The 23,965-nt window shown below is 45.4% G+C and overlaps 1 protein-coding gene across 1 annotated transcript in view; it reads left to right on the top strand.

Moving 5' to 3' along the window:
• Nucleotides 1–23,965, top strand: part of LOC116076837 (protoheme IX farnesyltransferase, mitochondrial) — a 115,205-nt gene that overhangs the window by 86,482 nt on the left and 4,758 nt on the right. Inside the window, exon 6 of the mRNA XM_031350835.1 lies at nt 16,509–16,741. Coding sequence (XP_031206695.1) covers nt 16,509–16,741 — 233 coding nt within the window. The remainder of the gene's footprint in view (nt 1–16,508; nt 16,742–23,965) is intronic.

Genomic DNA, 23,965 nt, shown 5'->3' with positions numbered 1-23,965 from the left:
TGTAAACATGGGAAAGAGTATCTGACCCAAACACAACGTCTCCCTCTTCTCTCGCCCCATCTACCCTGTTTATTCTTCTATTGCAGATCACTGTTCTGGAGATCTCTGTTGAGTGTCCCGAAGGCTTCACAGGCCGTGTCTCCACCTCTGCCCTTCTCCTTTCCTTTCCTCATTTGTTTTCTAAAGCCAGACATCTGGAGGTGGCCTTGGACTTCCCCTGTCCCTGTCTTTGTTGTTTAGTACCTCCTGACCTTTTAGCATTCTAGGCAGTCCTAGAGTCTGTGTTGCCCACACTTGTTGCGGGCTACTTCAGGTAATGCAGGTTGCTCAGCAGCTGGCTAGCTTCTCTGCCTTTAGTCTCCCATCCTCTTGCTTCCACTCGGTTGGCAGATGCATCTTCTTTCAATCATCAAATTGGTTCTTGCTTAAACCTTTTTACAAAATGCAATTAAGACAGAATATTTGGTTTTGATTCTTTCTGGTGTTCCCTTTTCTGGAGGCCTTTTCTCAGTGCACTTCCCTGCAGCTCTTCCAGCCTCCCCCTGAGGGATCTGTTCTCTTGTTCTCATCTGCCCTCACCCCATGTCATGCTTCTCCTATCTGCCAGACATGCCGGCTGTGCCCTCAATGGCCTGGGAGCCTGTAAGCTTTGTTGTGCTGCTGTTACTACATTCTCCTTTGTACTTGGTGCTGTCGCAGCCCTGCCCAGCGCTGTCTACTCCTACCTACCTCGCCCTCTCTGTATTACACTGTGAGTTCTGAGACCACAGTCTCATAAGTCATATGATGTACCAGTGACCATAGCAGACAAAGACAAAAAGCAATTCTCCCATGGCAGTGTGCTGATGGCAGTTGTCTTCACTAGGGTTTCTATGGCTATGATAAAACACCAGGACCTAAAGCAACTTTGAGAGAAAAGGGTTGATTTCATCTTATACCTCCAGGTCATACTCTTATCTCCGGAGCAAGTCAGGGCAGGACTGGTTACAGAGGCCATGGGGGAGCACTGCCTGCTTGCTTGCTCCTCATGGCTTGTTCAGACTGCTTTCTTAGACATCTCAGGACCACCGTCCCAGGAGTGGCACCACTCATAGTGAGCTGGGCCCTCCCGCATCAATCATTAATCAAGACAGTACTCCACAGACACGCCCACAGGCCAGTCTATGGGAGTATTTTCCCAACTAAGAAAGCTTATGTGAAGTATATTAAAACTAGCCAGCACAGTGATGATTGATGAACAGATTGACAAACAGATGGACTGATGGGCAGACAATAGAGAACAAAAATGTCTTCCAGACCACACAAATACAAAAGTCAGGACATTTTTTGATTTCCTGACAAGAAAGCACACGTGACGTAGGCTGCCAAGGCACTGAGGTCAGGAATGAAGGATGAGTACATGAGCTTTCAGATTAGAGGAGGGCAGCTATACAAGATGGTAAAGCAGGTAAAGGCGCCAAGCATAATGACTTCAGTTCAATCCCCTGGGTCCACTTGTTAGAAAGAGAGAACTGATTTCCACAAGTTGACCTCTGACCTCCACAAGCATGCTGTGGCATATATGCATACACATATAGTAAATAATAAATGACAAGTATATAAATAAATGGAATTTTAAATGTTTTCAAAGGGGCTAAGAGGAGTGCACCATCAGACTTGCAGAATGCTCAACAAAGACAGCTCTGGATTCAATGGACAGAGTAAAGCAGATGGCGTATGCCAAGGAACAAGGAAGAGAATGCTCTGAGATGCAGTTAGGATAAACCATTGTAAGAACTGACTTGGATTCACCTGGGAAGCTGGGGCAGTCACATGTGTAGGACATTGGGGCCAAATTTCAGCTAAAACAGTCCCTCAGGGAGTGAAGATCACTAGAGGGGAAAAAAATGGAGACATGTTACAAGTCCCAGAGGATGACCTCAGTGACAGCTAGGAGCAGGAAGGGAATGGGGTTGGGGACTGAGTTTTTAACGTTGAAGTCCCTGAAGTTCCCCCTGTGTCTCTAACCAGGCTGATGAGAGGGTAACTGGCGGCTGCTTTCCAAGCCTCTACCTGCTATGTGGACTGCCTGTCCCCCGCAGATGGACTCTGCCCACCCCACCTCCCTGTTTCACCCCCATGGCTTTGCCTGCTTCTTTTTTCTCCTTCTGCAACCCTTGTACACTAAGGAATAGTTGTTTCTCTCTGACATGGCCCTGCATCTACTTTTGTCAAGTCCTCCAGTTCTCAGTAATTCCTAAGGCAGAGGAGCCAAGAAAGGTTAGAATGTAATCGTTGAAAACCAGTGGATCTAGTGTGGAGCCTAGTCCTTTGACCACGGCCAACTAAATGAACAATTCTTTAGCCCTTGGAGCTGGACCTACCTGAAGGCAGGAGGGAATACACAAGCAACCTTCCCACCGCAGACCTGCAAATGCTTTGAGTGCTAAGTCACTGCAGCCTTGGCTTTCAACCCCTTGCAACCTCACTAGGCCACTCTCCAACTTGAGCGAGCATAGCCACTGTTCTCTGGATGTGTGTGGACATAATCCCACATATCCTTTATGGATGACTTCAGGGGAAAGTGAAGATAATGTAGAGTCTAATATGTTTCCCCTTAGAGCTGACCTACATAAACTGAATACATTGTGGGGCTGGGCTCCACATGTTTCAAAATTAAAGGATATCCAGCCTAAGACAGCCTTAGCAACCCAGGCTGCTCACCTGTCCTTATAATCACTGCCTTCTGTACAGCTTGTTTACTTGGGGGGCTGGGGGGGGCGGGGGTTGTGATGCTGGTTGTAGTTGATAACTAAGGAATAGTAAGTTAATTCACTTTTTTAAAATAATGAAAATATACTCTTTACCTTTTAATATACTCTTTAAACATAGGAATTTTCTTTATTTTTATTAGAATTAAAAAGTGAAATAGAGCTAAAATAAAGTCTAATGAGAACAAACTTACAAAATTATATTGTATTTCTCACCTTCCCAAGACAAGTACAGAGGACAGTACCTCAGTTTTAATTACTTGCCAATAGCCTGTATACAATGCCAGTTGCCTCCAGCATCGTGATCCATACCTATGATTCCCTGTAGTTATAAGGCTGAGAGGGAGGATCACAAACTTGAAGGCAGCCCTGACTACACATTGACTATATTGTAAAACACAAAACAAAACACAAAAACATCATTAGCAGCTGTAGCTCAGTTGGCAGTCTCTACCCAGAATATGCCTGACCCTGTGTTTCCTGGCACCAGAAAAGCCACATCCTTCATTGTTCTGCTGTCACAATTTAAAAAGAATTTAAAAAAATTTTTTTTTTTTATTTTTACCTCATTTGAAAAACACTGCTTCCATTTTCTGCACTAGTGAAAGAAATGGCATCCTTATGTTAAGATGGGTGGCCAGACTCATCCTAAAACATAACAGCCATGGTTCTTTGCCATTTGAGTGTCTATCCTGGACCAGTGGTACCTTACAACAGCACAGGTAGTTAGTGGAAACATCCTTATAACTTCCGGTTACCAGTGTCTTTCCTGTGGAAGCACTTGACCTTGTGGCTTTCTGTGTTTTCCTTCAACTCTGGGGCTTTTGTGGCAGAATGATTTATCAGGCATATCACTCAAGAAGGGCCCAGATGCACGGGAGGCCTCCTGGAGCCACAGTGCTCTTGGCTAAAGAGCTCTTGTATCTGCCTGGAAGGAAGTTTGCAGAGAAGTAAGTGCTCCAGGGGCTTGGTAATGGAGCTGTCATAACCTTGCTGTCATCTCCAGGAGTGTAACCCTATTGGAGCCAGAGCACCGCAACTGTTCTCCTGGGAACATGTGATCCCTGGCTTTAGACTGACCACTCCTATTGGCAATAGGGGTTTGTCATGTTCAGAGTTAAGAGGTGGTTTGCTTCTGGGGCTCTGGTATCCTGTTGTTTACATATTCTCACTAGATCTTTTCTTCCTACCCCTTATGTTACACAACTGTCCAGTGTTGTTGAACTGTCCCACCCGGTGAGGTTCCCATCTCCCTGCACATTATTCCTAATTGGATAAAATGGATTTAGTAGTCCAAAGATGCCTGGAGGAATGGTTTGACATGAATAGTTCCAGTATTTTTTTTTCCCAAGATTTACTTTTAGTTACTCTAAGGATAAGAACAAGCAGTTGTGTATAGCACATTAGAGCTACGGCACCTAGGAGCTCTTGAGGAGTTGTTGGAAACACTGACTAGCCCTCCAGGCTCTGCCCAGCCCTGCTAAGAGCAGGTCATTCTGACCAGACTCACCCAGGGGCCCCTCCCAGGACTTTTCAGCAATGCCACCCCTGATCTTTTCTCTGGCTTAACACTTAGATAGGGCATCTGCTGTCCTAGACAGACACCTGCCGGCTGTGTCTATGGCTCTTCTGTCTGTCCTCTTTGGAAAGAACATCCCCCTTAGCACTTGCTGCTTGCAGCTCCCCTCCGTCTTCCTGTCCGCCTCTGCATCTCTCTGCATCACACTGCATTATGCTCTCTAATGCTAGCCTTCTGCACCCCTCTGTCATTTAGATTCACACATCTCCAAAGTGACCATCCCAGCCTTGGCCCTCAGGCTTCAGTTTAGTTCTTTCAAGTTCGAAGCTTTAAGAGAAAAAACTCCATAGCCGGAATATGAGCTGGTAGCTCACCTCTGAACTGGATCCCTGAGGCAAAAGAAAAACGACTTGCAGTTAAACGTTAGAGATGGCAGGAGACAGAGGCTGCTGTGCCTGGGCAGCATGTGCCTGACTTCAGCTGGTGTTCGTCTCCAACCCTGGGGCCACAGGATGACTTTCAAGCTGTACTCCACCTCTCCTGCCTCAGCACAGGCTTGTATCAAATTCTGTCAGAGCTTTATTCTTTATACTCAATCCCGAAGAGAATTCTTAAACATAGTAATAACTGCATTTGTTTTGCTTCAGATACAGAGGCCTGTTTCCCTCCCCTCTCTTCCCTCCCCTCTTTTTCCCTCCCCTTCTCCTCCTGTCTCCTTTCCTCTCCCCCCCCATCTGGCAGGTCTTCCTCAGCATTGTTTCATTGTTCTGTCAGAGTTGAAGCTTTCTATTTTCCTTGTTTTCTGAGAGTGCAGAGAGATATAGGCACCTATAATCTACTGTCTTCATCAGCTTGAGCTTTTACAGTTTAAATTTCCAATGTGCCTTATATGGTGGTAGTTCACTGGTACCCTTGTCATTGGTATGTCCAGTTAAATTCATATTCTTAATATTCCCAAGTCCTATTGTTTCTTTTAAATGTGTTAGAATTCTCACTTTTAATTCAACTCGTCAAAAATGTATTGATTACCTGTGGTAGTAACAGCATTGTACATTTTGTTTGTGTTGTGGTGAACACTTTATAAAATGGACAGGAAAATTAGATGTACAGAAGGCTTCGCATACAGGGCTGGGCAGCCCCAGAGTTAAATGAAATTAATAAATTGGCGTGAACATCTCTGAGAAGTTGTAGAAGATACAGAAAAGGGCAGAGTGGACATTGCTCCCCCCTGACCAGGACTGCTGAACTAAGCCTTCCTTCCTGTTAGTTTGGAAGGCATCTGTATTTTGATTACATCTCCCTTGAATTTTCCATTTTCCAGCTTGGTGATGCTGACAAAGAAATAATAGATGTCAACATTAGTTTTTCCAAGTTAATGGATCAGATGAGGGTGATCCATAATGCGTAGGCTTAGGTGTGGGCTGTAAGCAGGAGAGATTGCCTGATAAGAGCTGAGCAGGAGGTTATTTGGGGAGGATAAATGGAAACCCTTCTAATCGGGCCAGCCATACCTGTCTTTAAAATAAATGATAAAGACTGAGTTTTAGAATGAAATGAATGGATTGTTTAGTTGGCATTACTAACTTAAAGAGTAGGGTTTAGCTTAAGTATTACATGGACTTACAGAAGACATTTTTCAAATTTACTGAAGGTTTTACCAGTAAGCACTTAAGCAAATGTAAACATTGTGTAGGCTACAGGGGAGCTGTATTAGTCACCACCCAGTCCTGCTGGTCTAGTGGACGAGGACCTAACCAGGCACAGGCCTGCACAGCTTCGAAGGCTTGTTATGATTAGTCTCTGTGTGTGTATACTTCTAATGTAATAAGAACATAAACATTTGGTAAGTATAGAAATTTCTTTCTGTAACGTTAACCAGTGATTTGAAGCGGCAGGAAAAACAAATTTGGTCTCAACTTCTTTGCAGAGGTGTTAATGTAGAGGAGATTGCTTTGGACTAAGATCGTTCAGTATCATGAGCCGTGGAGTTGAGGAGTCAGCAAAAAGTCTCTGTACATATCCTCATGCGGAGTCATTGCCAAGGATGAGCACACTGGGAGTGTCTGTGTCTGAAAGCCACAGTCTCCCTGGTCAGGAGAAAAGGGGAAGCATGTCTGGCTGTGAAGTCCTCTATGTGTGATGGGTTCTTCAGGTCCCATGTCCCTATGCAATAGCTGTAAGATATCCCAGTATTCTAACACTCACTTGAACAGATAGCTGTTATTTCTTAGGAACCTGGTCTATGTTTTCTTTTTGCTGTTGTTTAACAGTAGTCAAGGTACACGTAGACTGATGTTCTTCTTCTCAAGACTTGACTGTACAAATACTGTTCCCACTGGTGAGTGCAAGCGTAGACTTAGAGGTTGTCTTTTTTGTGGTCTGTAGGAGTTTATTGAGCAGCATTCTTAGGTACAGAGAATATCAAGTTGAATGCTGTAGACTAACTGTCTTAGTCAGGGTTTCTATTCCTGCACAACATCATGACCAAGAAGCAAGTTGGGGAGGAAAGGGTTTATTCAGCTTACACTTCCACATGGCTGTTCATCACCAAAGGAAGTCAGGACTGGAACTCAAGCAGGTCAGGAAGCAGGAGCTGATGCAGAGGCCATGGAGGGATGTTCTTTACTGGCTTGCTTCCTTCTCCTGGCTTGCTCAGCCTGCTCTCTTATAGAACCCAAGACCTCCAGCCCAGGGATGGCACCACCCACAAGGGGCAATTGAGAAAATGCCCCACAGCTGGATCTCATGGAGGCACTTCCCCAACCGAAACTCCCTTCTCTGTGATAACTCCAGCCTGTGTCAAGTTGACACACAAAACCAGCCAGTACACTAACTATACTAAAGTATGGCCTGGGAAATGCACAGGCAGGATGGTGGACCCATAAACACAAAGACCACGAAGGGCTGCAAGAGCCCCAGAACGGACATGGAGGTCCCCCTCCTGCTGGAAGGTAATGGTGAGGGGGAAATGTTCTTGGAAACTTGTCATTGTCCTTCGTATGCCATTGCTTTTGTCTTCTGGACTGCTGGGGATGGGCCAGGGATTCAGGAAGGTTGTAAGGGAGGTGTTTGTACAGCGCCCCACAGCTTCACTCTTGTCTATCCAGGAGATGAGAAGTATGGGGAGCAGCATTCATAAAGTTAGCAGGCACTTGCTCTCCTACGTAGACTCAAGAGAACAGTGGAGAGAGCACAGAGCAAGTCCAGACAATGGGCTTGCTGCACTTGCCTTAGCCGCCAGCATTTAAAAATAGAAGAAGCCCACATCAAACCCTACAAGGTGATGCACCCCCACTTGTCTGCACAGCCTGGGCCACTCCCTTTCTTTCAAGTAAGCCCAAGGGCCTCTTGCTTGTTGGCAGCTTGTTTCCTGCTGTGTCTGCTTTTGTAAACATTGTCCCAGATTAAACTTGCAGATTGCACAGGAAGAGGGGCAGGGAATGTACCTGTCTCAGGGCTTCACATAACAGTTGGAGCACACACCATTCCCATCATCTCCAAACCTATGGGGTAGATATCCTGCCTTCACTTTCTAAGTTGTGTTTATTTAAGCTACTCACACCTTGCAAAGACTCCAAAATCCATTAGCTCTATTTTGCATAAGTGAATAAAGTCCTATATTTAAAAAGTAAAGCGAGAGTTAGAAAGTAAAAAAAAAAAAAGGAAAGGGTCTCCTGTGCAGCAGGCCCAGGCTGCTGGAAGGTGAGGAAGACCCAGAGTTTCAGTGGGTAGCCCTGCCCAGTGGCTTAACAAGATTCAGGTGTCCTTCTGCTAGGGGTGAGGGACTGATTTTCATAGATGAATCAGAGCATCCATCCATACTGGAATCTATGGTGGTTTGAATAAGAATGACCCCCATACAAGGCTCAGATATTTGAAAGTTTTGTTCCCGGTTGGTGGACTATTTATAACAGATTATAACACCCCCTTGTTGGAGGGGGTGTGCAACTGGGGGTGGGCTTTGAGGTTTCAAAAGCTTATACATCAGTCCCTGTCTCATTTCCTGCCTTGTGATTGTGGATCAGATATAAGCTTACAGCTACTGCTCCAGAGCCATGCCTGCCTGCCTGCTACCACACTTCCTGCAGTGATGGTCAAGGACTCAACCTCAGCAACTATAATAAGCAAGCCCCCAGTAAATGCTTCCTTTTATAAGTTGTTTTGATCATGGCATCTCTTCACAGCAGTAGAACAGTAACTAAGACAGCATTGGAATCACCCCCAACACACACACACACACACACACACACACACACACACAGACACACACCAGAAATTCTAGTCTTTATACAAACATCTTTTCTGTGTAATTTAAATGAGTTAGTGTGGCACCCGTGAAGGCTCACTGACTGCTTCTTCTGTCTGAGATTAGCTCAGAAGTCTGCCATAGCCTACAGATCTGGTCCTGGAAATCTGACAAGGGAGTGAAGAACAGATAGAGACAAATATGTAGAAGAAAGCTGGGGTCTAGTGGGCCACACTTACACAGCCCAGCATAAGAGAAGCTCCGTGAGGTCTGGAGGGAGCAGTCTTAGACTACAGTCATGGAGGAGGAAGCTGTGCTTGGTAGTTTTAGCGCCCACTGGTCATCATTAGTACACAGTCATCCTTGGACCAGCAACAGGGAAAGCATGGCCATGTGGTACCACACAATCACTCAGAACAGAGCATCTTTATCAGCTCTCCATTGAGCTCAGCCTAGGGCAGGGCTCACTCACTTCTTACACTCTCTTACAGCCTGACTTTTAAACAGCAGATCCCTCGCATCTTCCTCCTGCATTTCTAAGAGTCTTCTGGTTGCTTTTTTAAAAACTCCTTTAGTATAAGCAGATGTACTGTTTTCTTCTTTCAAAAGAGTTTTTCATGTAACACAACCTTCATGTCCTTAGTATAATCAATAATAACTAAAATGTTTACTGTTTGTTACATTTCTTGCATTTCTCTTAAATGTGGTTTAAAGTTTAGACTTTTAAAATTGGTTTTATGCCTTCGTTTTTCTTAAGTTGTGAAATTATACCAGTGTTCTGCTGCTTTATCATATCATAGCTTGAGACTTACGCAAGCTACCTAATAAGATTCTATGGAGACATTTTCAGAACAGTTATCTATAAAGACATTCCCCAAAAACTCATTTCAAAGCTCAATTGTGGGATTTATACAGGAAATTAAAGTTAAATTGGCTTGATTTGATGAAGGCTTAAATTTTTCTTTTGTTTTTGAAGAAAGGAAATTTTATTTTGTAATTTAAAAGTCATTTATTCAGGAAGAATGGCCAAGAAGTATGAGATTAATTTTTGTATAGGCCAAAATTACCTGTGGAGCCATTCATAATATAAAGCTTGATTTAATGCAGTGCTTCCTGGACCCCCAACACACTGCTTACACAGAATGGCCCAGTTTCCCCAGGAAGTTATTTAAAAGTCAAGTAATTTAAATTACATTTACTAAGTGCAATGAATAGACAAATTAAAACTTATTTCTCCTTGTTTCCAATATCTATAGAAAATTCTCCTTCAGTAGATCAAGACTAGTATATAGTAAACAAAGCAATATTCCATTGTAAGGGGGCAAGTGTGATCCATGGAAATATATGGATCAACCCCGACTCTTGGTCTGTCAGTTCCTCTTCTGTGATAGCCTTGGGCAAGAAAGGCAGTAGAGAGATCCGGAATTTAAAATGTAATTCAGTTTGCACATGAATTTTGAAGGAAATCATCAGCCCTCATCATGAACCGTGAACCTATTTGCGTGAGTGGCTGAATGTGAAGAAGCACTCTGAGGCCTCCCGTGCACCTACCCTGCTTTACATATAGCACTCTCAATCACTTGCAGTTAGTGACTGCGTTACTGACATTTAGACACTTATTGTCATGCCCACTCTATATTCATTTTTGATAGTTCCCATATAAATGCATTCCAGCCAGAACTATTCAGAGCCCCTTGTGTCTTTGATCCTACTCGGTGGACACTGTCATAACTACTGTGATAGAGGGCTGGAAACATCAACAGTTTTTAAAGATCCATCAGGTTTTGTCTATTGCTAGTTCATGCTTTGTTATTTGATAGAACAAAATTTAATTTTTATAAAGTTGTAACTATAAATACATACATACATATATACATACATATATACATACATACATATATACATACATAGAAACATACACACACACATATAAATTCTTCGGTCTCTAGGCTTCCACATAAACCATAAAGAATCACTCTACATTTTCAAAGTTCCTACCTATATCCAGCTCTGCTTTAAAGGCTCCTCCGTGTTTAAATAATGCTGTCTCATTGCATGCGCACTCTCATGCAGCTGAGTTTACAGTGATAGCCCATGAGACTTCTGTCTGTGTCTGTGTGTTTATTGTCTATCTTCCTTTCTAAATAAAATGACCCTATTTTTCTGTCTTCTCTGTTGCCAAGCAGCGCAGTGATTGGCAGTCCAGGCAGTGAGAAGTATGGATGAATGAGTGAACAAACAAATGAGTGAAGGCCCTGTGTGGTTAGAGAATGCACTGTGTTCCTTAGGAGGGCCCATAAAGTGCTCCCCACATTCCCGAAGCTCCAGAGTAAGAACCCTGCACAGGCAGCACAGTTGGCCACAGCAGACCCTCTCCATCCCTGTGCTCTTGCTATTGAGGCTTTTGACCTGAGTTGAGCTGAGCTCCAATAACAACACTGAAATCGCCCTAACACACCCACTACATCTTTTTGTTGAAGAAACAAGGACCTTTAGGAGGTTAAACATCAGGGCCTGAACTAGACTCAGAGTACCTGCATCCCGACCAATGTGGTTAGTCAGGAAAGCAGATAATAATAATAAAATTAAAAGACTGTAAAATAATTTAGTTATAAGAATATTCAACAGGCACTAGAGTGGAGGCAGTAAATGAAGCTCAGGGCTCCCCAGACCCAGAGTTATGATACTTTTAATGGTACACACACTTGAAGCTGTATGACTAAGTCAGTCCCTCCAAGGTGAGTCAGGGAAGTGAAGGGGCACACAGTTTCTCTGCCAGCAACCATTGCTGCTAGGTCAGAACCCCATGTTCTTTCCGCTGGAACAGGTCAGAAGGCACACCTTGATTGATAGGCACTTTAAGTAGGTGGCCTGGCCTGGCCAGCCACAGTGTACAAGTGGCTCCTGTAGACCCAGAATGTATACTTTTACCCTATGACTGCCAACATTGTGTTGGCAGTGGGATGGCATAGTTTGTGACCTGTAGCAAGCCTGTTTGGGGTCCTACCTAGTTCGTAGGTAATGCCCCTGCTGCTAGACTGGGTGCCAAACCCAGAACTACTATGTGGTGGGCAGATGCAGACTCCTAACTCCTGGCTCTGGGCACAAGGACACCCAAGAAGCCCTGCAGAGCCTTTCTTCAGAGCTTACCTTGGGCAGCCAGATACAGTGCTCATGTAGATGTGGACTGCTATAGAATTAAGGGATATGAAGAGCAAAACGATGGTAGGGAGGTTCAAAGGAGAAAGTTCTTAATGCAGAACAAAGTAACAGAAAGAAAGTGGTTCCACATCCTGTGTCAGCTTTGTGTCTTCATGTTGAAGACACTTGTAGAACCTTCAAGGAAGAGGTGCAGATGGGCTTGCTGAGCAGTCGCTAAGTGATCAGGGGAAGGTGTGCAGAGTGGCTGGTCTGAAGTCACAAGAATTGCTGCCTTCGGTCTCTGAGACTTTACTCTCAACTTGTAAGCAGAGATGCCTTGTTCTATTTAACAAGTCAAGAAAGGAACACTCTTTCCAAGTGAAAAATAGATATTTACTGAAACTGTCAAGTTTGGGGTTGGGTTCCCACTCAGTGACACAGCACTTATCTCACTGCCTGTGGCCCTTGCTGTCCCTGTCACCACACACACAGCTAGAAATGACAAACCTCTACAGCCTTAATATCCCCCTGGTATTGTCACTGTCGGTAAATTGAACTTTAAAACATAGCCCAGTTGCTACTTGCTATATATTCTCCCTTCCTGGAAGCACTGTCCTTGGCTGATTCTTCCTCCACAGTTTCAGAGATCACTGCTTCCTTTAGCACTGAATATCACATTGGATAATTGTTTTTCAATTTCTGGATTACATTGTTTATGTAGTGGTGCATGCATACTTGCGTGCTTGTGTGTGTGAGTGACTGATGGCACGTGTGAAATCAGAGAACAGTTTTCAAGAGTTGTTTCTTTCCTTCCACCAAGAGAGCTGGGGTTAAAGTCAGGTCAAGAGGCGTTGAGACCCTTGCCCACTTAGCTGTCACACAGGTCTTTCTCTGCCACTTTGCCCTTCCCCCCATCATCTGTCATTGGATCTCAGTGTAAATGTTCACTTCTAGTCAGATATGGTAGTACATGCCTTTAATCCCAGCAATGCTGACCCAGGAAATGAGAGAGAGGATCAGTAGGGGTGTTTCACCAGTGTGTCCCAAGGCCAGTTGGAAAACTCAGGATTCAATTAATGAACCAGTCTATAAACCCAAGCCTAGGCCCACCTGCCAAGTTAGTTTATTTGTGTTGTCTATTCCTCACCAGAAAAATTAAGAGGTACTATAATCTCTCAAATTTACTTCATTGATTTTAAAAGTTGTTGTTTGTTTGTTTGTTTGTTTGTTTTCTGGGAAGGAGATGCTGTGGTTGTTTTGGAGACATGATACTGTTTTGCATCTATCCTGTTAGCAGTTTTTTGTTTGGTTTGGTTTAACTTCCAGTGCCCTATCTACAGTGTTAATGTAGATTATGGAGGTGTATTTACTTTTAAAGCAACTGTAGCACAGGAAAAGGCCAGAGAGATGTACACCACATGTGACTTTGAACAATTCAGAATTTTTTTTTATTTTTATAGTTGCAAATTTTGTGACTTGAAATGTATATTACATTGACAATAAGAATCTTGGCAAACATTAAATACAAATTAGCCTGTTGATGATCTGAAGTTTTCCATTTTGGGTGCTTTCTCCTGGTGCTGAGCTTCGCACAGCTTGCTGGGTAATATCTTCATTCTTGTTTGCACACCCCATCAGCCTATTTGGTTTTCATTCATGCCCCTGAGCATATTGATTTAAATGCCAAAATCAAGCTTCATGATTTTTTTGTGTTTCCAACACAGGTCAAAAACTAAACTTCCACCCAAATTGCCTATCTCAATAAATTAAATTCATGTGTGCTTTTCTGAAAGGGCTTTTCATAGCACTAACGCCCTGGACCCAACTGCTTCCCCAGCCCTTGGCGACGGGAACAACCCTCTTCTTCTTCCTTTTTTTTTTTTTTAAACACAAGGGCCAATTCAGGAAAAATAAATATGTTTATGAACTACATTTTTCCCCACCCAAAATAAAACTAGCCTTTGGAACCCCATGTATGGGAAGACCTGTTCTCATAAACTAGGAGCTTCCCTATTGAAAGAACAAGAGTTGGAATGTTTACCCTAGGTTTTAGCTCGTCCTCTCTTCTGGGCAAGGTGAGATAGCGCCCATGCAGCTTCCTAATCTTTCATCTGGAGATTTCCCTTCATGTTATGCTACAAAGTCATATGGTTCCACGTCAGTCAGTGCTTGTGACCACCTGAGAGAAATCTGTGTCAGGAATGAAATGAGGAGTAAAGGCAACTGGGAAATTGCAAAAGGGAGAAGGCAAAGGTGTTATGTCCAGCTCAGAACCACACTCCATCTAGAGCTTCTCTTTAACCATGGGGCTCATAGCAGGAGCTCCTTGAGAGGTAGGATGTGTGGAGTAGAAAGATAGCGAGATTTAACAAATGGGGGGAGAGGGGATGGCATGGGACAGACAACAGAGAGGTGAAGGGCCAAGCTGGAAAGATGACTCAGCAGTTAAGAGCACTCAGTGCTTTGGCTGAAGACCCTGGTTCAGTTCTTAGCACCCAAAATGGTAGTTCACAACCATCTCCAGTCCCAGGGAATCTGACCCTCTGGCCTCTTCAAGCACCAGGTGCATACACACAGGGTGAACATGCCATGCAGGCAAACATTCACACACATAAATAAAAATAGATACTAAACCAATGAAAGAGATTGGGAAGGAAAGTGAGTAAAGGCAGAGAGATGCAGAGTGTATCTGTGAGAACAAGGGCAGCCTGTTTCCCTGAACCCAGAGGAGGGGTGTTATGCAATATGATGCAGTGGGGGTGGGGGCCAGGGGGCCAGGTAAGAGAGTACCTGGTGGAACCACACCACGCAATAGACTTAGTATAAAGAGGATTTATTGTGGGGGGAAGGGAATGGGCACCTGGGAAAGAGGTAGAAGCAGAGAAAGCGGGGTACAGAGAGAAGGACAGCAAGGGAGAGAGGCCTGCTGGGAACATGAGGGAACAGAGAGAGAGAGTAGAAGTGGGGCTGGGGCAGGAAGCCTGTCCTCTTTATTAGCTGCCACCTGACTCCTGGCGAGCAGGGAGGGATGACGCAAGCCTAGGTCCCTGAGAGGATCCTAGTGGAAATCTCCATTAATCAGCAAAGGGGGCGTTAATCCCAGTGTTTGTCACTGCTATGTAAAGACATCTATCCACACTACTGGGAGCTGGAGTAAAACTAGGGCTCACAGAAAGGTGAGCAGTTAGTTCCAGGTCACACAAGACACAGGCTAGGGGTCACCTCTAGCCAGGTGCTGTGGTATTAACTGTGCTCTTGCAGTGGGCTGACCAGTATGTTTTCAGGGCCTTTCCCAGCAGGAGCAGAAACAACAGGTCATAGAAGGAGTTGTCAGGGTGAGAGTGATGGAGACACAAGATAGAATAAAAGACTGAGGGTGCCTGAGTCCGTCAGAATTCATTGGCTGTGGGTTCCAAAGAGGTGGGTGCAGATGCACTCAAGTCTTAGCATCACCTTGTGATGGCCATATGTCCCTGTGTATTCCCTCTTTCCTCAGAACTCCCATTCTGCTCTGTTCCACCTTCCAGGCAGGGCAGACCACAGCCCCTGGGTGGAAGGAGGGCCAGCTAAATGAGAATCAGAGTGGAATTTTTCACCCAGAACCCCAGCACAGTGGATCTGGTGTCTCATGACACTGGAGCTGCTGGGCCCTCCTGCTTCTTTGCTCACACTCCTTTGGAGCTGGAGGAGGCTGATTCTAACTCAGCCTCATTCTTTAAGTTAGTCCTTCTTCGGGAGTCCAACTCACAATCCAGAGCACCTCTCAGTGGAGGAAGCACACCACAGGCCTGACAACAGAAGGGCGTTACCTCAAGAGACTGCCCCCCCTTGGAGAACTGACATCATTAGAACGAAAACCCACTAGAAGCTACTAACTGATGACTACAACTTGTCATGAAGCATTTTGTGAAACCTATAATTGAGTGGGTACTGGGACATTGCAAACATGATTTTCTAGGGAGATGAACTGTGACTTTTGCAAAGAAAGCACAAGCTTAAATAACCTACATTGATTCCCTAAGAAAAAAATAAATGTGTATATAAACAGGAACCAGGAGGTCACACTTATTTAGACTCAAAAAGCCTTTCACATCGTAGAGTATTCTTCTTACATACCTAGCCCTCTGTGACCTCTTGTTGACAGTCGTCATATCCACAAACCAAGTTACATCATAGGCAGTGTGAATCAGCCCCCTGGTGTTGATTCAGTGTGAATCAGCCCCCTGGTGTTGATTCTTGTAACTGGACTGTAGGGCCTTAAGCCTGTAATTTATCATGCAGATGTGTGTATCATACAGATTCTCTAGGGCAGACATTGATGTTTGCTGTCCCTGCTTTGGTGACACTTTAAAGTGCAAGCAAATGAAGGGATACTTTTGTTTGTTTGTTTGTTGGGGGGGGGGGTGTTCAAGACAGGGTTTCTCTGTATAGCCCTGGCTGTCCTAGAACTCATTCTGTAGACCAGGCTGGCCTCAAACTCAGAAATCTGCCTGCCTCTGCCTCCCAAGTGCTGGGATTAAAGGTGTGCGCCATCACTGTCTGGCTGGGATCCTGGTTTTGTCCAGAACTTGCATTATTGCTTGTATCTGTCCCTTATTTAAAAGTAGCCCTGTCTAAGCCTTCATGTCATCCCTAGAAGAGATGAGTCAAGGGGACCTGCAGATGGGAAGGAGTACAAGGGGCTCTGCCTCCCACCTGAGCTTCTTTACAATCTCAGGAAGACTCCCCACTGGGAAGAAGGTCCCATCATCCTCCGAGGATGTGAAGATGCTGGCTCCATGTCAGTGCACACTTTGAGCTGCAGGCCAGAGCTAAGTGGAATGTGCTCACTATGTCCTCTGCTCTCTTCCAGCCCATTGCTAGCCGTGTCTTTTGCCACCTGCTGTGCAGTGCCAGGAGTGGCCCTTCTGACCTGGGGAGTGAATCCACTCACAGGGGCTTTGGGGTTCTTCAACATTTTCCTGTATACCTGTTGTTACACACCACTGAAGAGGATCAGCATCGCCAATACCTGGGTTGGAGCTGTGGTTGGAGCCATCCCTCCTGTCATGGGCTGGACAGCCGCCACTGGAAGCCTTGATGCTGGTAAGTTTCTCCTGGTGCAACAGTGGCTTTTCTCAACAGACAGGGTTGTCAGTGCCAATTGTGAGAGCTCCTGAGTCTTCCAAGTGAACCCGGCACCTACCAGTCAAAGGCTCAGTAGGGCTTGGGGCAGGTCCATTTTAGTCTATTGACTCTTATGGCAAAAGTGTGTGTTGATGGGGCAGTTCTGAGCTGAAGGGGTCCCATGTCATCCTAGCATGGGAGACATAGGGAAGGCCTAAGAGAAAATAGGAGGCAGTGCTGTCTCCGCCTGACTACAGAGAGAGGGAGGAAAGGCCCTAAAAAGAGTGATAAAATCGGAACACGAGGAACAGCTGCTTTGTTTGAGGAGGCCCAGTCCATTGGGAACTCCTGTACCCTGTTAAAGTCATGTCACCTAGCTGACAAGCCTTGGTTCCCCTGGAACAGGCTCATTTTCCCTTATGAGAGGACAGATTATGTTCATTAGCTCCTCGTTTACTTTTACATGATTGGCTTAAATCGTTCATGCTGTCTACAGTAGAACCATCCAATGGGTCTACAATTTTTGGTGGTGTATCACAGCTGGATTTGTGGGGTGAAAATAGCTCCTTTTACCATCTGTGAGGGAAGCGTCACAGTCTGATTAGTCAAGTAATTGGTGTTTTGACCGACACGTCGGAAGGAAGTGGTGAGGTTTCCTGCAATATCTGTAAGTACATATTTTTCACATGAGGGATCAAAAGGCAGTGACCACACACCGTTGCCCTGTGAGCCACACTTCTGAAACTTCATAAAAGCTCATGCACTCTGATTTGGCAGACGCACAAATGCCATTACACCTTCACCAGGCTCGTCTCCTCCAATGGCTTTAATATCCTGTAAGTGGTGGGTTTTAATGAATATACAAATACAGCATTCTAAAGCGTATGTGCTCCTTTGCTCTGTGATAAACTAAGCTCGAGCCTCAGCCATGTGGGAGGCAGCAGCAGCAGAGGGCTTCGGAGCAAGATCTGAGCCCTGTGTGCTGCTCGCTGTCGACCTGAGCTGGACCCCTCTGACCATCTCCTGGTCTGCCACCTGGAGCTCATAATAGTCTCTCCTTGTAGAGTGGTTCTGAGAACAGAGGGGTTGTCACTATAGGTAACTTATATGAGGAAGAAATGTATTTTATACAGTTACAGAACCTGGGACATTCAAAGTTTAAAGTCCAATAGCTGGGCTATCAGATAAAGGCATTTGCCACCAAGCCTATTGACCTGAGTTCAACCCCTGGGACCCACATGGTGGAAGGAGAGAACCAGCTTGAGCAAATTGTCCTTTCACTTCCACATGTGCACACACACACATACTAAATAAATATATATTTTTTTAATCTTAAAGAACCCTGAATCCAGTAAGGGCCCCAGACTGTCAGTGCATAGTGGAAGAACAACAAGAAAATAAAGACAATGAACATTGATGTGTTTTATAAAACTGAGATGTGTTTTATAGAACTAAGGATATGTTTTTTAGAACACAGTATGGTGTGGTGGGAGGGGTTGACTCAGTGGGCTCATGCTGAGGTACCACCCTCCTGTTCCCCCCCACAGGTACTAGCCATTTGAGAAGGAAGTAGAGGCAGAGAAACAGAGGGGACAGAGAGAGAGACAGAGAAAGAGAGAGACAGAGATGGGGAGAGAGAGAGAAAAGGAAGGCTGGCCAGGAACATGTGGAGAAAGGGAGGAAGGGGAAAGAGGGAGAAAGGTGTCAGAGAGAAAGAGGGAGAGGCCAAACAGTCACTTTCATAGCAAGCTAAGCCTACATGGCTGTTGCTAGGTAACTGTTGGGCAGAGCTAGAAGGCATACCAACAAACATAACACTCAACTTGAGATCAGACTCTCAGTCACAAGCCCTTGTGTAACCAGTGTTGGTCTATGTGTAAGAATGGCCTATGGGGCTCCCTAGACTGTAAGCTTCCAGCCTGTCCTTTGTGGAATCACATTAGTCTGCAAAGTGTTCTGGACTGAGGTGTGGCTCAGCTTGCAGTAGCTGCTGCTGCTGCTCTTGTTGCTGTTCCAAGTTCTTCCTTAAGGTGTGAGCTGGCACAGTAAGGAAAGGCAGGACATTCAGTTCCCTGGCTGTTAAAGTCTGATCCCTGGGATAAGGGAAAGTGTCCATTTGGCATCCCTGGATGAGGTAGAATCTGAGTCTTCACTCTGCTGTACCAGTTCATGCTGAGAGCCTTCTGTATATGCTACCAGCTCTCCCACCCCACCAGTATTCCACTTGGTGCATGTGCTGGCAGCTTAATGGGCACTATAGTCATCTGGGGAGAGGGAACTTAACTGAGAAAGTGCCTCCATCAAATTGCCTATAGGCAACTCTGTGGGACATTTTATTGATTAATGATTGTGGGAGGTCCAGCTCAGTGTGAATGCCATGTCTGGCCTGGTAGTCTGGATTTTATAAGAAAGTAGGCTGAGCAGGCCATGGAGAGCAAGCCAATAAGTATTCCTCTGTGGCCTTTGCTGTAGTTCCTGACTCCAGGATCCTGCTTGTTTGACTTCCCTCAGTGATGGGTTGTTACCTGGAAGTATAAGATGAAGTAAACCTTTTTCTCCCCAAGTTGGGTTTGATTATAAAGTTCATTGGAGCAACAGAAAGCAAACTAGGACAAAGCACTCACCTTGACTTCACTCATCACACCCCACCACCACCCAATTCAGTCATCTGTGCACCCCTAAACTCTGACCTCTCACAGTAATTTCCTGGACACTGAGGTGGAGACCCTGAAAAGTGAGTGGCTGCCTAGGTTCTGGATTGTGAGTACTCCGCGTCCCTCAGGGAGGTAGGCCCACTTAGGAAGAGGTAACAATGGCACAGGTAAGGTAGTCTAGTCTAGGACCATGGAAAACTGAGAACTGTTCTGTAGCATCCTAACCTAGGGGCTGGCTGGCTTTACACTCCCAGAAATGTCCTTGTGGTGACTTGAGACATGATATATGTAGATTACTGTTACCTCCTCAAAGGCCAGACAGGAGAAATTCATAAAAGTCCCCACTTTAAAGTATGTGTGCAGGAAGGAGCACTTTTCTGTTGAGGGCCAGACTAGGCCGAGCTAAACTGCTAACAAACATGGTTAGAATTATTATCTTTAAAGGGTGGAAAGATGGGTCAGTAAGTTGAGTACAAGTTCTTTCGGAATCCCCAGAACCCACATAGAAAGACAGGCATGGCTGTGTATGCCTGTCACCCCAATTCTGGGTGGGAGAGCCTGAAGAATCTGATTGCTGGAGCTTGCTGGCTGTCACCTTAGCTCCGGGCTCAGTGAGAAACCCTGCCTCAAGGGACTAAACCAGAGCAGGACACCTGACATCCTCCTCTGGCCTCTGTACACGCACATACAGGCATGTGCAACTGGACACACACATATGAATATACCACATATGTCTGTCCCACACACAAAAAGATAAATAAATTGATCATTTATATACATAAATATGCATACAGAGAAATCGATTTAAGTTTGACATAGTCTTTATGTAACCCCAATTTTAATTGTACACAGACGTGTTTAGTGACAGGTAGTAGAGGGGCCAGGCATGCCTGTTAGCAGATGAAGAGTACCCAGTTGTCTGGAAAATGACATCCATTATCAGCTTGAACAGAACCTGGTATGAAACCAGCAGAAGACGTTTCCTTGTCAGCATCCACACCCACTTCTGTTCTGTGTCTTGGAATTTTCTAACCCTCCAACTGAGGGGACTGGGGAAGGGGGAGCACAAACTTGAGATGAACGCTGGTAAACAATTTCAAAAAGAGAAAAGATGTATCATGTGCCTAACCCTTGGGGAGTGGGTACAGAAAAACTCTGTGCTAGCTCTGTGTAAGAAGAGAGTTCATCCAACCGAGCCAGGACGAGGAGGGACAAATCCATGAGTAGCTGTCTCCATTTGCAGAGAACAAAAGCCAAGAGAGTGTGTTACAAGTACTTACTGCTGGCATGTAAAGACCTAAGTTGAATGAAATTTAATACACTTTTGTCATCTTATAGAACTGCCCTGTTCAGGATGGTATTTAATTTTTAAATCAAATAGATGTAAATTTCCTCAGTCCCACTAGCCATTGCTCAGATGTCCAGAGCCACATGTGGTCTGTAGCTGCTGTCCTAACAGCACAGAGCAAAGCCTTTGAAAACTGAGTAGGGTTAGATAAAATAGGTCATTGGAAACTCATCCTTGCAGGGCCCAGGTTCAGTGAGCGACCCCCTCTGCCACATCCTGCTGCCCTGGTGTGCTGCATATTCAAGATCCAAAGCGACTGGACAGACTATGGTCTGAATTGTGAACAATGGCATACCTTTTATTTATCATCGGTGTTTATCACATCAAGTTTCTTTCCATAGAAAGTTCATTCAGAAAGCACCGCCTGGAAGCAAAGACTCTTTCTAAAGCTGTGTCCGTTCCTTGATGTGCGTGCCCTTTAACAGTAGTTACAGTGTGGACCTGTCCCTGTTTTGCTAAGGCAAAGCACTGATTCATAGGCCCATCCATTTTTCCCAGAGTGCTACTGGGCTTTTATGTGGCTCTGGTAGTGTCTAAGAATGTTATATCAACAGGTTCTCAGGTGCTGCTAATGCCCCTGGTCCAGAAACCACACTCCTCAAGTTTACAAAGACAGAATTCTAAAGAACCCCAGCCTTAAGGTACCTCAGAAATTCCTAGAGAGTGGGGTAATGTTTGTTCAAACTGTATGAACACTACTATCATGTGTATTACCTACAGAAGTCGGCGACCACCAGGGTTCTTGTGGTGGTCTTGGGGGACAATGGATGGATGGATGGAAAGAGCTTTTCTGAGAGGAAAAAATGTCAAAGCCTTTCCTTTCTTATGTGGTATCTCCAGACCATTTAGCCTTTGAGCCTTTACAGAAGTCCGAAGTAGCAATCTTTGGAACACCTACTGAAGAGAACGTGACAGCAGGAGGGGGAATCAGGAAGTCACATGGATACTGAATTAAGGAAGCAGGAGCAGCTGGGAGACTGCTCAGCTCAAACCAGGCACTGCCAGTTTACCCTCTTAACAAACTAATGCCCATAGTCACTTCACTGAGCAGGTGTTAAGGCCCTACTGTGTGCTTGGCTTTTAGAAATACAAAACTGACTAAGACTCACCCGACCTCTTGAAAACCATGTCTGAGCTTCTAGGTGAGGCAGACAGATATCACTAAGCCTTAGCTTAGGGTTTTCTGTGGGTGTGGACTAACCACACCTCCCCAGATGAGTCCCTCAAGACTTTAGAGGCCAATTGACTCTTAAAGGAATGTGAGCCTATTAGTTGAGAACCAGAGAGATGATGCTGTGTGGGCCCTGGCCCGTAGTGACACCTGCGGAGGAATTGGTAGTGCAGTAAAAGATGGTAAAGACCATGACGATTGCACCAGCAAAGTCTGGAGTGCTAGGGTGTTTTACATAGGGATGTGCAGCAGGTTCTCCTGTGAGTTTGCAGAGCCTGCCTTCACTGTTGTCTCACCACCCACACCCTCCGCTTCACACTTGCTGCTTTTTGTTTTTATAAGACTACCCATCCTAGGCCTGCCCTTCATCCTCCCTGGTCAGTATTTCAGTGAGGCATCAGTCTGATCACCTTTTGAACTTGTTAACTCCAACAAATTGGTGGTAGGCAGAGATTGTTTGGAGGGAGGCAGATTGACTGAATATTCTCCATTCTTTTGCCCCCCTCCCACTCCCCACCCTAGAAATAAGTGCCCACATAAGCCAGCACCAACATTTTAGTGACCCTGACCATGTCTCCCTCTTTAGAAAATTAGCTAGGCTCAGTAGCTAGAAGTCAGGACTGGAGAAGCTGCTTGCCAGCATGTGAAGTGTAAGTCCTGTGGCCTGTGGCCCTTCCTGTAGAGAGGAGTGTGTAAAAAAGACAGTGGCTTTGAGGAGCCTGTGTGTCACTGTAACCCACGGAGAAAGGGCAAGGAGCGTGTCCAGAAGCACTCTCCGTCCCTTGTTAGCATGGATTTGTCTGTAGTTTCTGTACTAGCATGGGGCTGGGTGATGCCCATCACAGGCTGCTGGGCAATGAAGTGTTTCACTGGCCTCCACTCTCCTGCAAGGACAAAAACCATGGAGGGAATATATCCCATGGGATTCTGAATCTTTTCCCACAACTACTTTGATCCCCGCACGACCCCCCTTTGTTTCCAATGGTGGACAAGAATTTGTGTTCAGGGTGCTCTGGTTGGGAAGGTCCTGGCAGCTTCAGATCTGCCTAGGCTGGGCTGTTGTCCATCACAGGACAAGTGAGGTGGGATTTGGGGGTGATGAAGAGGATTAAGCACATTAGCAGGCCAGAATCGTGAAAGCTAAACAAATGTCAGTTGTTCTTGATACTTGCTATTTTATAGCTGCATGGAGGACTGGAAACCACTCAGCTCTCTCCCAGCCACACAGCCAAAGGCTTTGTTTGTGGCTGTCATATCAAGGCCGTCAGGGTGCAGCAGCCAACTGCTTCTGTGTGCTGGGAGTGGGGGGGGGGAGGTGCCTGCCTTTTACAAAGCCCTTCTGTCTTCAGAGAAAGCCTTTACGGTGGGATTTTACCTGTGCCCACTTTCCTCGGCTTCAGACGTGGCCTTTTCCTCCCTCCTACCCAGTCATCCTGCCTTTATTTTATTAATTTTTTTAAAGCAGGAACATTAAAAATGCTCTGTGGCTAGATAGAATTCAGGAAGGCGGTTTCCAGCTGCTGATCAGGCTAACCTGCAGCTTCAGGAGCTGAAGCACTTGGTTTGGGGAGCAGTGATGGCAGTGGCAGAGTGACCTGCTGGAACCCCAGTGAAGAAGTCCCTTGGGGGCCTGCTCAGATAAGTGGCTGGCTGCTGACATTCCAGCCCCCAGTAAGCGGCTGGAGCCATACACATTAGGCGTCTCAGCAGGGTTTATCTCCAGAGACTGTTTATCTGAGGCTTGCTCCCTTCCCCTCCCCCCTCCAAAGCCACCTCCCTGCATCACCTCATTTCTTAGAGATGCTGGGACTCTGTGCTGTCATTTCCTTAAGCTAGAGAGACCCCTTGTTCTGCAGTCTTCATTGAGCCTCCTTCATGGTAAAGATGGTAAGAGTCTTTGAGTTGATTGTTAGTCTGGTTTGTAATTCAGGTGCTGTGGGGTAAACATTAATTATGTCGACCAGCATTGAGTTACAAATGAGGACTCAGAAATGGGCTCTTATCAGGGGGTGACACTTGGCAGATGGATG

The sequence above is a fragment of the Mastomys coucha genome, unplaced genomic scaffold, assembly GCF_008632895.1.
Source record: "Mastomys coucha isolate ucsf_1 unplaced genomic scaffold, UCSF_Mcou_1 pScaffold5, whole genome shotgun sequence".
Classification (NCBI taxonomy): domain Eukaryota; kingdom Metazoa; phylum Chordata; class Mammalia; order Rodentia; family Muridae; genus Mastomys; species Mastomys coucha.
The sequence above is the reverse complement of the archived record's forward strand: the minus strand, read 5'-3'. Positions and strand labels throughout refer to the sequence as shown.